The sequence below is a fragment of the Emiliania huxleyi genome (genome assembly GCF_000372725.1).
Source record: "Emiliania huxleyi CCMP1516 unplaced genomic scaffold EMIHUscaffold_8, whole genome shotgun sequence".
NCBI lineage: Eukaryota > Haptophyta > Isochrysidales > Noelaerhabdaceae > Emiliania > Emiliania huxleyi.
In genome coordinates, this window is record NW_005196021.1 from 1,309,403 (window position 1) to 1,321,825 (window position 12,423).

The following is a 12,423-nucleotide window of genomic DNA, read 5'->3' on the forward strand; positions in this document are numbered from 1 at the left end:
GGTGGCACAATTGCGTCGTTGAACTGGTGCCACTCGCGGCGCCCGTGGCCGCCGCCTTTGAAGCCCGCAGGGTCGCCTTGGCCCAAGTCCTTGATGAGAGCGTAGGTAGAGGCCGAACGAGGCGGAGCCGGAGTGCACGAGCACCGACGTACAGCTCGGATGAGGACGAGGAGGAGAGGTGACTCAGATCGGTCACACCTCTTGAGCTCCGTCTCGAGCTTGTCCGTCAGCACCTGCGGGGGGTGAGCGCGAGTGAGGGTGAGCTGAGCGAGGGAGAGCGAGGGAGAGCGAGGGAGAGCGAGGGAGAGCGAGGGAGAGCGAGGGAGAGCGAGGGAGAGCGAGGGAGAGCGAGGGCGAGCGAGGGTGAGCGAGACTAGTCAGGGGGAGAGGGGGCGGGAGGGTCCGTCGGCGCCTGCCAGAACTCGTGCACGTCCTCCTGCCGCGAGGCGCAGCCTACGTGGTAAGGTAAGGTAAGGTAAACTTCTCCACACACACGAGGTGGTGGGGCAAGGGCCAGGCAACCCTCGCGTCTCCACGTCTGACGACAGGAGCCCCACGGCATTCAAAGTGCAAGGCCCAGTGCGCGTGGGTGAGCGGTGTGTGTGTGTGTGTGTGTGTGTGTGTGTGTGTGTGTGTGTGTGTGTGTGTGTGTGTGTGTGTGTGTGGAGCACCGCGTGAGTACGAGGGAGACGAATACAGCGGAGTACGGCCGACTACGGCCGAATACGGCGGAGGGCGTGCCCTCTCGAGCGCTGGTGGGAGTCCAAGAGTCCGTGTTCCGCTTCTAGGAGGCGGAGCCGCCAACCAGCGCGCTGGTGAGCGCGCGGGTGAGGGTCTCTGTTCCGACGGCCGCGGACGCCGAGGAGAGGGACGAGAAGAGAGACGAGAGCGCGCCGCCCACCGCGCCGGCGGCGGCAGGCGTGGAGCGGAGTGCGCTCAGACCGCGGCGCAGCTCTGGCGTCATGTAGAGGCACTGCACGAGTGAGTTGAGGTAGCAGGTGTTGCCCTAATGGTGTGTGATAGCAGCAGGTGTTGCCCTAATGGTGTGTGATGGCAGCAGGTGTTGCCCTAATGGTGTGTGATGGCAGCAGGTGTTGCCCTAATGGTGTGTGATGGCAGCAAGCGTTGCCCTAATGGTGTGTGATGGCAGCAGGCGTTGCCCGAAGAGTGCAGAGTGTGTGTGGTGTACAGTCCATGGAATCGTGTGTGTATAGAGTGGAGAGCAGGTGTCCCCCTTTTTTGGTGGTGGGTGGGTGGGTGGGGGGGGAGGGGGGGGAGGGGGCGAGGGGTGTCAGGGCGGCGGCGGCCGCGTGGAGAGCTCTCTAGGCTGCGCTTCACCTGGGAAAGCTCTAGGGAAGCTCTAGGGAAGCTCTAGGGCAGCTCTCTCGGCCGCCACACCTGGTTGCGCAAGCCGACGAATCGCATCGTCCGCGCGTCGCCCCCCGCCACGTGCGACCGCGCCTACGGCAAGCCGACAAGCCTCGCTTCGAAGACGGCTCCGCGCCCCTCGCGCCCTCGTGCGCGCAGGCTGGCGCGCCGGCGCAAGGCGCTCCTTGCTCGGCGTGTGCGTAGGGTCGACCATGTGCGCGGTGATCACCGCCCCGGCCGCGAGCCTGCCCCGCTGCGAGTGCAGCGGCAGCGCGTCGATGAGCTCCTAAACAAGACATGCCCGTTCGCCCATTGCGATCCTTGGGGGAGGGTGGGTTCGGGTACCGTGGGGTAGGGGAGGGTGGGTTCGGGTACCGTGGGGTAGGGGGGGGTTGGGTTCGGGTACCGTGGGGGTAGGGGAGGTTGGGTTCGGGTACCGTGGATCCTTGGGGTGGGTCATCACAAACACGGTGGGTGGGGTTGGCGGCGGTGGCGGCGGGTGTGAACGACGGTCTCCACGAGCAAGAGGAGCTCACTCGGTGCACCACCGCTGGATCTCAGGAAGGGTTCTGAACTATCGAGCCGAGGACCTGCCCCGAGAAGAAGAGGCGCAAGCCGCCCGCGACCGCGGTGCCGTCCGCCGTTGCAATCTCCGACTTGAGACGCGAGGCGGTCATCGCCGGGTCGTACTGGACTCGCACCTAGTTTTGCCCATCCGGGCGGGTGCCGGTCGTAGTCTTTCGGCCGTCTCGCCGCGAGTGCGTGCTAGCCCCACGGGGTGGGAGTTGTGCTCGAGTCCCTCGCCTGAGTATGCTGCGCGTGCATGCCCCCCGCTGTCTATTTGTACGTGACTCGCACCTCGCGAGCCGCGAAGCGCACCTTGAGCACCCCCGCCTCGCCGCCCGCCCGCGAGGCCGAGACCGCCGCCGGTGCTGACGGTGCTTGTGCAGGCGCAGTCGCCGCAGCCTTTGCGGCCCGCTGTTCTGCCGCGGCCGCGGCGGCGTTGGCGGCGGCACTGCGGGCGGGATTGGCGCACGTGGTGGCAAAGACGGACGAGGGTAGTCCACCCGGGGCGATCAGGTGCAGGAGGACGGCGCCGTCCGTTGCCTCGCCGATTGTTCGAGTCCGGTGTGCCGTGAGGTCGTCTCCAGCGCAAAGGAGGCGGAGGGAGCCCTCGAGGATGGCCGGGTCGGCGGGCGGCGCCAGCTGTGCGAGTGCCATCACCCTGCGCAGCAGCTCGCCCACAGTCGCCGACCGGGCGATCTCGACCTCCACAGAGGCTCGCGCCGCCCCAAAAAGAGCCCCAGTCATGACGGTGAGACGCAGCGGCGGCTGCAGTGCATCCGCAGCGGAAGCGCCCCACAGCGGCGCCGCGCCAAACTGTCGGGCACCCGTGGTCGAGAAGGGATTGGTCATATATGGACAGGCGACGATGGACAGGCGACGAGCACGAGGTGGCCTGGGCAAAGACGCCCAGCCCCCACCGCACGAGCAGTGGGCGGCTCCTTCCAGACAGGGACCCTAACCCACACGTGCTCTCCTCCGTGCGTCGCCGGCCGGCGAGATTGCTAGAGGCGGAGCAGTCTGCTCTAGTCTCACTAGTGGGGGGCCTGCGGCGGACCCGCCTCTCTGTTGTTCGGGCAGTGAGAGACGCAGGATCTGCACGCCAAAGTGGGGCCACTCCGCATTTTCATTTTGGTTTTGGGTTGTCGGAGATCATCCATCAGCACTCATAAGTCAGTCACGTCTGTCAAAGCAGTCGTGGCACGTGAGCAGAGTCGCTGCATGCAACGGCGCCGCCACACGCTCCGGACGACCGACACACCGACACCACGCACAATGGGAAGCTATCGCGCACGATCGGCCATCGCACCCACCGCAAACACCTCGCCGCACAGATGGGGGGAGGCATAATCCCACACACACCGGAGCAGCGCAGACACCTTACACGTCAGCGCTCGCTGCCCGTGTTCATGGCCACGTTGCCTTCTCCGCCCTTGCGACGCACACGCACACAACAATGTCGAAATGTCCAGTGAAGCCCCCCCTCCCCGCCCCCCCCCAGGAGATGGCCCGCTCCTTTATGGAGGACTCCTTCCACAAGCTTCGCTCGGCAGAGGACGAGTTCACGTTGCTCCAAAAGTTCCGCGAGATCCAACCCCACCTCGGTGCAGGAGCACATGCTAAAGCTCTTCGACAATGCAGCGGCGCTTACTTTTGACCGCGCCGGCGCCAAGGTCCTCGGGATGGTGTCCTCAGAGAAGGAGTCCTTCACCTTCGACTCACAGCGCCTGGCCGAGGGCGCGGTGGAGACCTGGCTGTCGGGCATCGAGGAGGAGATGATTGCGACCCTCCGGAGGCAGACGAAGGTCGCCACCTACACCTACCCAAAGACGGACCGCATCGAGTGGCTCAAGGCGGAGCTTGGCATGGTGGTGAACACGGGCGCGCAGATATGGTGGACCTTCGAGACACACGACGTCTTTGACGCGGTCCGCAAGGGCGACAAAATGGGGATGAAGAATTTCGCGGCGAAGAACCACGCGCAGCTCAACGAGCTCATCGTTGCAATCCGCGATCCCAAGCTCACGAGGCAGGCGACGAAGCGCATCAACACGCTCGTGATCATCGACGTCCACGCGCGCGACATCATCGACACCTTTGTCCGCGACTCCGTCCTCGACGAGCGCGAATTTGCGTGGGAGTCGCAGCTGCGCTTCTACTGGGATCGTGAGGCGCGGAACACCTGACCACATTTCCCTCCCCTTCCTCAACCTCCGGCTGCTTCCCATCGTTCCATCGACCCACACACCTGTCTCCGCTCGCTTGCACCGCGCGTGACTTATGACACGTCCATCAACACCCGACTCCGTAGGAAGACGATGTCCTCATCCGCCAGTGCTCGGGCGATTTCCGCTTCGGCTACGAGTACCAGGGCCTCAATGGGCGGCTCGTCATCACACCGCTGACAGATCGCTGCTATATGACGTGCACTCAGGCCCTGCACTACCGCCTCGGCTGCGCGCCGGCTGGGCCCGCCGGCACCGGCAAGACCGAGACGGTCAAGGACCTGTCCAAGGCGATGGCGCTGCAGTGCAAGGTCTTCTGCTGCGGCGAGGGCCTCGACTTCAAAGCTATGGGCTCCATCTTCTCCGGCCTCGTGCAGACGGGCGCGTGGGGCTGCTTCGACGAGTTCAACCGGATTCCGGTCGAGGTGCTCTCGGTGGTGTCCGCACAGATCAAGACCATCCAGACGGCCCTCGCTGACGGCGTTGGGCGCTTCGCCTTTGAGGGGCGCGAGATTGGGCTGGTGCCTACGATCGGCATCTTCATCACGATGAACCCCGGCTACGCCGGCCGCACCGAGCTGCCCGACAACCTCAAGGCGCTCTTTCGCCCGGTGGTGATGGTGACGCCCGACCTCGAGTCCGTCGCCGGCGTCTTTTTGGCTGAGGAGGACCTGCCCGACCCATCGCGCCGGCCCATTGTCGAGCACATGGTGATGGTGCACCAGATGGTGCGCACTCAGTCGGAGGAATTTTTGCAGCAGCTCAAGCGGTACAACTACGTCACGCCCAAGAACTATCTCGACTTCATCTCAAATTACCGCTCGGTGCTCAAGGAGGAGCGGCGCAAGATTGATGGCTCGATCCAGCGCCTCGACGGCGGCCTCTCCAAGCTGGTGCAGGCGGCCACGGAGGTCGACGCAATGCAAGCCAAGTTGGTCGTAGCGCAGGTCGAGGTGGCGGAGAAGTCAACGCAGGTCAAGGAGATGTTGGTGGAGATTACGGAGAATTGTGCGGTCGCGGAGCAGCAGCAGGAGGCGGCGAACCTCAAGGAGAAGGAGCTCAACGTCATGTCAGAACAGATCTCCGAGGAAAAGGCCGAAGCTGAGGCGGCGCTCGAAGAAGCGTTGCCGGCGCTCGAAGACGCGGCCGCGGCGCTCAACGACCTGAAAAAGGACGACATCACCGAGATGCGTTCGTTCGCAAAGCCCCATGACCTTTCTCGGCCCTGTCGATCCGTCGTTTCAACAAAGAAAGAAAGAAAACGGGAACGTATGGAGGGACGGGAGGAAGACTGCCCCCCCCATCCGCCATCACACATGGATTTTATGGGGTTTCCGTTTTCTTTCTCCATGTAAAGAAAAAGAAAACAGACACGCCAAGGGAGGGGCGGCACGCCGCCACCACACACACGCAGGGAATTTAAGTGTGGTGCGCTAGCCGTCGCCCACCCTAGGGAGTCTGCCTCTTCCTATCTCTCTTAAAAGAAAGAAAACATACAACCCAAGGGAGGGATGGGAGAACGGCACGCCGCCACCACACAGGGATTTTTTCCTATCTCTCTTCCAATGTCGTGCGGCCTCCCCTCTCCGCTGGGCGGCGAGCGCGCTGTGAGCGTGTCGGCTGGAGGCGGCCACAGCCTTGCCCTTGCCGCTGACGGCACCGTCTGGAGCTGGGGCGATGAATCCGTGGGCAAGCTGGGTCACGGCGACGAGCAGGACCAGTGGCATCCCAAGAAGATCGAGGCTTTTGCTGGCCAGCGCGTCGTCGCTGTGTCGGCTGGATCCGAGCATAGCCTCGCCCTCACCGCCGACGGAGCCGTCTGGAGCTGGGGCGATGGAGGCGTGGGCCAGCTGGGCCACGGCGCCCCGGCGCAGCAGTGGCAGCCCAAGAGAGTCGAGGCCTTTGCTGGACAGCGCGTCGTCGCTGTGTCGGGTGGGAGCGGCCACAGCCTCGCCCTCACCGCCGATGGCGCCGTTTGGAGCTGGGGCCAGGGAGGCTTTGGCCGGTTGGGCCACGGCGACTACCAGAGTCAGCTGCTGCCGAAGAAGATCGAGGCCTTGGCGGGGCGGCGCGTGATCGCTGTGCTGGCTGGAAGCAGCCACAGCCTCGCCCTCACCGCCGGCGGTGCCCTCTGGAGCTGGGGCTGTGGATTCTTTGGCCAGCTGGGCCACGGCGATGAGCAGCGCCAGTGGCTGCCAAAGAAGATCGAGGCTTTTGCTGGCCAGCGCGTCGAGGCTGTGTCGGCTGGAGGCAACCACAACCTCGCCCTCACCGCCGACGGTAGTGTTTGGAGCTGGGGCTATGGCTACTCTGGCAAGCTGGGCCACGGCGATGAACAGAACCAGCTCCTGCCCAAGAAGATCGAGGCGTTTGCTGGCCAGCGCGCCGTCGCTGTGTCGGCGGGAATCAGCCACAGCCTCGCCCGCACCGCCGACGGCGCTGTCTTTTCCTGGGGCAAGGGCGAGTACGGCTGCCTAGGCCACGGAGAGGACTTGTCGAACCAGCTGCTGCCCAAGAAGATCGAGGTGTGGGCGCGGGAGTGAGCTGTGAGCTGTGAGGGTCCGCCCGCCAGGCGCATTTTGTGTACAGAAAGAAAACCCAACATAGATAGATAGAGAGAAAGGCGAAGAACAGTCAGCTCAGGCTCGGGCTGGACACCAACGCGGTATGGGTAAGAAAGAAAGAAAGAAAACAGACAAGCCCAGACGAGGGATGGGGGAGGAGGACAGGGTCCCAACCTGCACGAGCAGGATTTTGGAAGGACGATCAGGGGGATGGGTGGACGAACCCAAGAAGTATGTATGTAACTAGTGAGAGGACTCGAGATTTGTTCGAGATTGGGGCAGAGCGAGTGGGAGAATTCGGCGGGCGAAATGCGGCGGGTTCGCAGCTGCCTCTGGAAGGCACCGAGAGGTACCAAATGGCGCAAATGGTCAAATCAAGGTTTTGTAACGCGGGCTGTGCCACAGTGAAATGGAACTAGCCAGTAGGCTGGAGTGCCACCCTTATGGCCGAGGAGCACCCGACCAGTAGTCAGCGCCTTGGCGGCGCATTGCAAGGAAGGAAATCTCCGCTCCCTCCGCGCCCCGATTTGCTTGCGCGTACAATCGCCTCCTTACCGCAGACGGCGGGCTGCCGCGCGCAGAGGAGGCTGCGTCGCCTACTCGCAGGGGTCAGCAGGTGTGAGCAGGTGGGCGCGCGCGTGTTCACGCGCCGGATCACGCGCCGCCTTCGATGCCCCGGCCGCCGCCGTGCCCCCCGCCGCGGCGAGCTGACGAGAAGAAGTGCGGCACGGCCGGTGCGGCGGCTGTGGTGGAATCGCCATTATCGCCCCGCGGAGAAGGGCGAGTGGAACGCTGAGGAGTGGGTTGCTGTGGAGCCCAAAGCGAAGCGCTTCGCGGCGGCGGCGGCATCGGCATCTGCGGCGGTGGTGGCATTGGGTGCGGGGAGCCACAGCAGCGTGTAGTTGGCACCGTCCGATGCGGCGTTTGATGCGCACTCCGGCTTCCCTGACCGGGCGAGGCAGACTGGAGCGGTGAGCCTTGCAGCACTCGCTGCCGCGAGGGGCTCGCACGGTGCAAAACAGGCGGCTGCGGTGATTGAGCGGTTTGCCCGCGGCTGGCGCCGGTGTCGGAGCCGTGACGGCCCCCTCCGCCGCCGCCCCCTCTCCCGCTGGAGGACGCTCCTGCCTCAGGCATAGCTCGCAGCAGAGCACGATGCGCCTCGCCGAGCTCCTCCATTAGGCGGTCTCGGCCCGCAGCCGCAACCCGTGCCTCGGCGAGCGCCTCTGCGAGCGATCCCTCGAGCGAGCGGGCCAGGCTCTGGAGCAATGAGGCCTCGACGCGCGCCCGCAGCGCCTCGTGCCGCAGCGCCGCCTCGCGCTTTGCGCCTTCGCCGGCCTTGATGGCGAGAGACTCTGCATGTGAGATCCAGTGCGCCAGCTGGGCAGTGAGCGTGGCTCGCTCCTCCTTCTCAAAGCTGGACATGGTGAGCCGGGGGCACACCCGTTTTTCGCTCCGCGCTGAACGAGCGGGACGAGAAGAATTTTACGCGGGCAAACCTGCCCGCCTTGTTAGTGAGAAGAAAATACGCCATTTGGTTCACAGCCCTCACAACAGAGCCTGCCTCTGCTGTGAAGAAAAAAACTCTGTGTTTCTCACGAGCTCAAAAGACTCACTGACCACTGGCGCTCCGGCTGATGCGAGCCGCTCGCCGCCGGCGAGGCGCGAGACGGAGAGGGGTGCGGACCCGAACGAAGACCGCTAGCTAGCTCTAGCGACTCTACTACAGACTACTACAGTGGAACGCCCCTGTCGCTCTCGGAACGCCCCTGTCGCTCTCATGCGTTCACATGCACATGCACATGTGCATGTGCGACCCTCGCACAAGTGGGAGTACGGCCATGAAAAGGGGACCGCACAATCGCTCCGACGCTCCTCTCGGCCACAGGAGTGACGGGCTCCTTCAACCATTGAATACGCCGTGTCGATGAGCTTCTAACTCGATCGCGTTCTCGAGATACAGCTTGAGATGTGCGAGTTGGAGTGGCCTCACGGAGTCGGCGCCGCCGCTCGGCGCTCTTCTGCTGGTTTGGCGATCCAGCGCTGCTCGTCCAGACAGAGGCTGCCTCCACTCCTGAGCTGCTCAGGCCTGGTCAAGGCCACCCACCGGCATGCTCTGGGAGCGCGGATGCACACCAGATCGTGCTGCCGAACCCACTGTGGCTGCCTTCGGCCACCGGCAGCGCCGGTGCGACGACATGCTGGCGGCGGTCTTCCGCAAACTACTGTCAGGCGAGTGCACGACGAGATGTGACCATGGGCGCTCGCATGTGTGCTCAGGGCACCTCAGGGCTGCTGCGTGACGCGTGGCTCGGCTCCGCGAGCGCTTGTGAATTTTCTGTGATTTTTTGTACTAATAGCACTTGTGGGAGTGGTAAACGAAAATGATCTCGATCCCTCCCCACGGGAGCACGAGACTCAAATAAACGAGCTCTCTCGATCCTAATTCACTTCAATACTTACTCGCTCCAGATGCGAGCGCTTGTGAGCGCGCCGGGAAGGTGCAAGGTCGCCCTCTGTGCGCCTGCTAGTACGTGCTAGCCATCGGCCTTGGATCTTTGGTACGATTTGTGAGCGCCGCCGCTCGTAGTGTCCTACAAGATGTGATTGCGAGCGTTCGCTACCTACTGCTCGCAATCGGACGGAGGCATGCTACGATTGTGAGCAGTGCTGCTCACAATCCTAGATCCTAGACTTTGAGCTCGGAGTGAGCGCGCTGGTAGTAGTCGTAGGCGTTAATGATCACCAGTCATATTGTGAGCGAGCTGCTCATAGATAGTCCTTCCTACAAGATGTAGGATTGCGAGCTCAGGCTACAGGCAGGTGCTCACAAACAATCGCACAGAGATGCTAACGATTCTCGATTGCTAGTCGCCGACCACACCCACAAAGAACCCTGCACAAAGACCGCAGGGCGGGGACCTGTTCCTTTTTACCCATCTCCTAGTAGAGGTGTCCGTTTTATTTATTTATTTATTTCTCGATTGCGAGGAGTGCTGCTCACAATCCTTCGACTTCTGGGATTTAGAGCGAGGCTAGAGCAAGGCTGCTAGCCGTCTAGAAAAGAAGGTTCATTCACCGTCTGTCTGTCTGTGTACTGTGTGCATAAAGGTACTCTACATACACAGACCAGTAGAAAGAAAGAAAGCAAACGGGGGACCCAAGGGAGGGGTGGGAGGATGGCACGCCGCCACCACACAGGGAATTTAACCAGCGCGCGCCCAGTAAATTCTTCTGAAGGGGTGTGTGCAAATACAGTTGTAAACGCGAAAAAACGCGCAGACTATAGTCGAGCGCGTCGGAGAGGTGTTTGCGAAGTCCGGGCTACGTGACACTCGATCGCAAGGACCAGGGCCGGGGGGTGTCTTCTCTACCGTGATCCCGGGCAGGCGGATACATGCCGATTTTCTTCCACGTCCTTGCGGTTGCCGCGCCCGCCAAACGAGCGGCCGCGGGAGTGGGGCCGTGCGCGCTCGTGCAGACGCCGTTCACCCGTCCAGACTTCGGCGACAGCAATTGCGCCGAATACTTGAACCTGCCGCTCTCGTCGCCACCCAACTGCTCTGAGAGGTCCACGAGGGTGCCCCGTATCTACCATGCAGTTGGCGGCAGCGCGGAGCGCCCATCCAACGTGGCCATGAATGCTGCCGTCCACCTCGATGGCTTTGTGGTGAACTACCACGACGACGAGTCGGCGTTCGAGTACGTGACCAAGCACTGCGGGCGAGAGGCCGGGCAGGCGTACCGCTGCCTGCTCGCCCCCGCGTTTCGCGCCGATCTCTTCCGCTTCTGCGCCCTGTCCGCCGAAGGCGGCGTCTACCTGGACACCGATCTCGTGCTGCTCAAGCCGATTGCCAGCGTAGTCGACATGTGTGACGCGGGCGCGACCATCGGCCGTGACATTTCGGGGGCCGACTTCGAACGGAAGCAGATGAAGATCCTCGCGAGCGTGCCGTCGCACCCGCTCCCCCGCTGCATGCTCGACTCGATCCTCCGCAACGTCCGACAGCGATTCGTCCCTCCCAAGGGCAGGCCGCTCATGCTCACCGGTCCAGAGCTGCTGGACTGGTGCTACAACCAGACGGCTGGCAACGACGTTGCGATCACGTATCGGGACTCGGTCCGCGCGACCTACCCGCACTCTGGAATGGTCGGCGTCGGCGGGCTCGTTGCCTTCGAGCAGCCAAACGACATGGACTACCCACAGATACCGAAAACCCGGATCACGGGAGCCACGCGATGGATGACACACCACATGACCAACATGACCAACATGTGTGGATTAAGTATGTGTCGCATGTGGCGTTGTGGCGGTTCGAAGCTTCGAACAAGTGTGGTCGTGTCGCACAAACACTCCAAGCACCAAGGCAAAAGAATTTAACAAAATCAACTCTCTCTCACAGCAGACAGGCTCGACACAGGTGTTAAAAAGAATTGAAACAGCACAACTCGCTCTCACAGCAGACAGGCTCGACACAGTTGCGGACTGGCGCGTGCTAGCAAGTGTTAAAAAGAATTTAAACAACGGAACTCTCTCTCACAGCAGACAGGCTCGACACAGGTGCGAACTGGCGCGTGCTAGTATTATCACCGGCACACCACCGGAGCCGCCTAAGCGACTCCGTTAAAAAGAATTCAACGAAGAGAACTCTCTCTCACAGCACACAAGAGGAACAGTCGGTAAAAAGAATTTCCTAATTTGATAGCCCGCGGGAAACGGGCCCTCTACTGATGCCCAGCGGCTCGCGCTCTCCCTCTCCGACCCGCTCCGAGGTGGGCAGCGATTACTGGGATCCGCCGTGTCGCGTCTGCAAGAAAGTGGACAACGAGCCCAACGTCCTCTGCGAACTGTGCAACGGCGCCTACCACCTTGCGTGCATCCACAACGTCAAGCCGCCGCTCCCTCGCACGCCCGAGGACGAGGAGTGGTTCTGCCGCGGCTGCATCAAGCGCGGCGTGCCCGAAGCGATCATCGATCGGGTCGGCAGGCGCGCAGGGAGCGCCTCACGCCGACTTCTGTGGCCGCCCACCGCTGATTGCCAACTGCCGCCGCTGCCGCCACCGCTGCTGCCGCGCAGGTACTCGGCGGCGTTCTACCTCGTCAAGTGGCTCGGCAAGCCCAGCTGGGACGTCTCGTGGGAGGACGCCGCCACGCTCGACACCCCATGGTCGCGCAAGCTGATTGTCGCGTTTCTGCAGAGTGCGCACTCCTCTTTACTTCACTCCTCGCGGCAAATCCGCCTCACCGACCGAGACAAATCCGGGCCCTGCCGAGAGATAGAGGCCCTTCTTCACCCGAGACGCTCCTCCCCCGAGCCCCCGTCTCCGACAGCCGTCGCCGCACTCAGCATCCCCCTCCGCCCCCAGACTTCCCTCCCGCCTCCCGCCTCCCTCTCCCCAGGCGGTTCCGGCGCCGCGCCGCGGCCTCTGCTGCCTCCCTGCCACCCTCTCCTCGACCGACTGCCAAAGCTGCCCGCGGGATCGGAGGGCGTGGCCGAGGGCGACGCGACGCAGAGAGATGGGGCGTGCTCTTAAGAGCACACCCTTTCCTCTCTAGGCGATGCAACACCGGAGAAGGGGCGCGAGACGGCGGCGGGCGTCGCTGCGCCACCGCCGCCGCCGCGCAGCACGGACTTGCCGCCGGGATGGACAGCGTAGAAGAATGTGCAGTCGCCCCTCTCCTCTCTTATTTCCTTTTCTACCTT

The 12,423-nt window shown here is 63.1% G+C and overlaps 4 protein-coding genes across 4 annotated transcripts in view; 3 read left to right on the forward strand and 1 right to left on the reverse strand.

The window, feature by feature from the left end:
• EMIHUDRAFT_433082 (hypothetical protein) overlaps positions 1–2,849 on the reverse strand; it is a 5,985-nt gene extending 3,136 nt beyond the window's left edge. Inside the window, exons 1-7 of the mRNA XM_005759696.1 lie at positions 2,227–2,849; positions 1,959–2,069; positions 1,538–1,654; positions 1,399–1,461; positions 799–1,006; positions 413–453; positions 199–233 (exon numbers count right to left, since the gene is read on the reverse strand). Of these exons, the coding sequence (XP_005759753.1) occupies positions 199–233; positions 413–453; positions 799–1,006; positions 1,399–1,461; positions 1,538–1,654; positions 1,959–2,069; positions 2,227–2,784 (1,133 nt within the window). The 5' untranslated portion in view covers positions 2,785–2,849. The remainder of the gene's footprint in view (positions 1–198; positions 234–412; positions 454–798; positions 1,007–1,398; positions 1,462–1,537; positions 1,655–1,958; positions 2,070–2,226) is intronic.
• Positions 2,850–3,512: 663 nt separating this feature from the next.
• On the forward strand, positions 3,513–4,816 carry EMIHUDRAFT_62200 (hypothetical protein; the record flags this gene model as incomplete). The annotated part of the gene is made up of 2 exons (XM_005759697.1): positions 3,513–4,098; positions 4,248–4,816. Coding segments are annotated over 2 exons (1,155 nt in total), but the record flags the coding sequence as incomplete, so codon positions are not given.
• EMIHUDRAFT_49427 (hypothetical protein) lies at positions 4,811–5,050 on the forward strand (the record flags this gene model as incomplete). Its single annotated transcript, XM_005759698.1, has 1 exon — positions 4,811–5,050. A coding segment is annotated over one exon (240 nt), but the record flags the coding sequence as incomplete, so codon positions are not given.
• Positions 5,051–10,115: 5,065 nt separating this feature from the next.
• Positions 10,116–11,099, forward strand: EMIHUDRAFT_198768 (hypothetical protein; the record flags this gene model as incomplete). Its single annotated transcript, XM_005759699.1, has 1 exon — positions 10,116–11,099. The coding sequence occupies one exon, from the start codon at positions 10,116–10,118 to the stop codon at positions 11,097–11,099; it is 984 nt and encodes a 327-aa protein (XP_005759756.1).
• Positions 11,100–12,423: the final 1,324 nt, after the last annotated feature.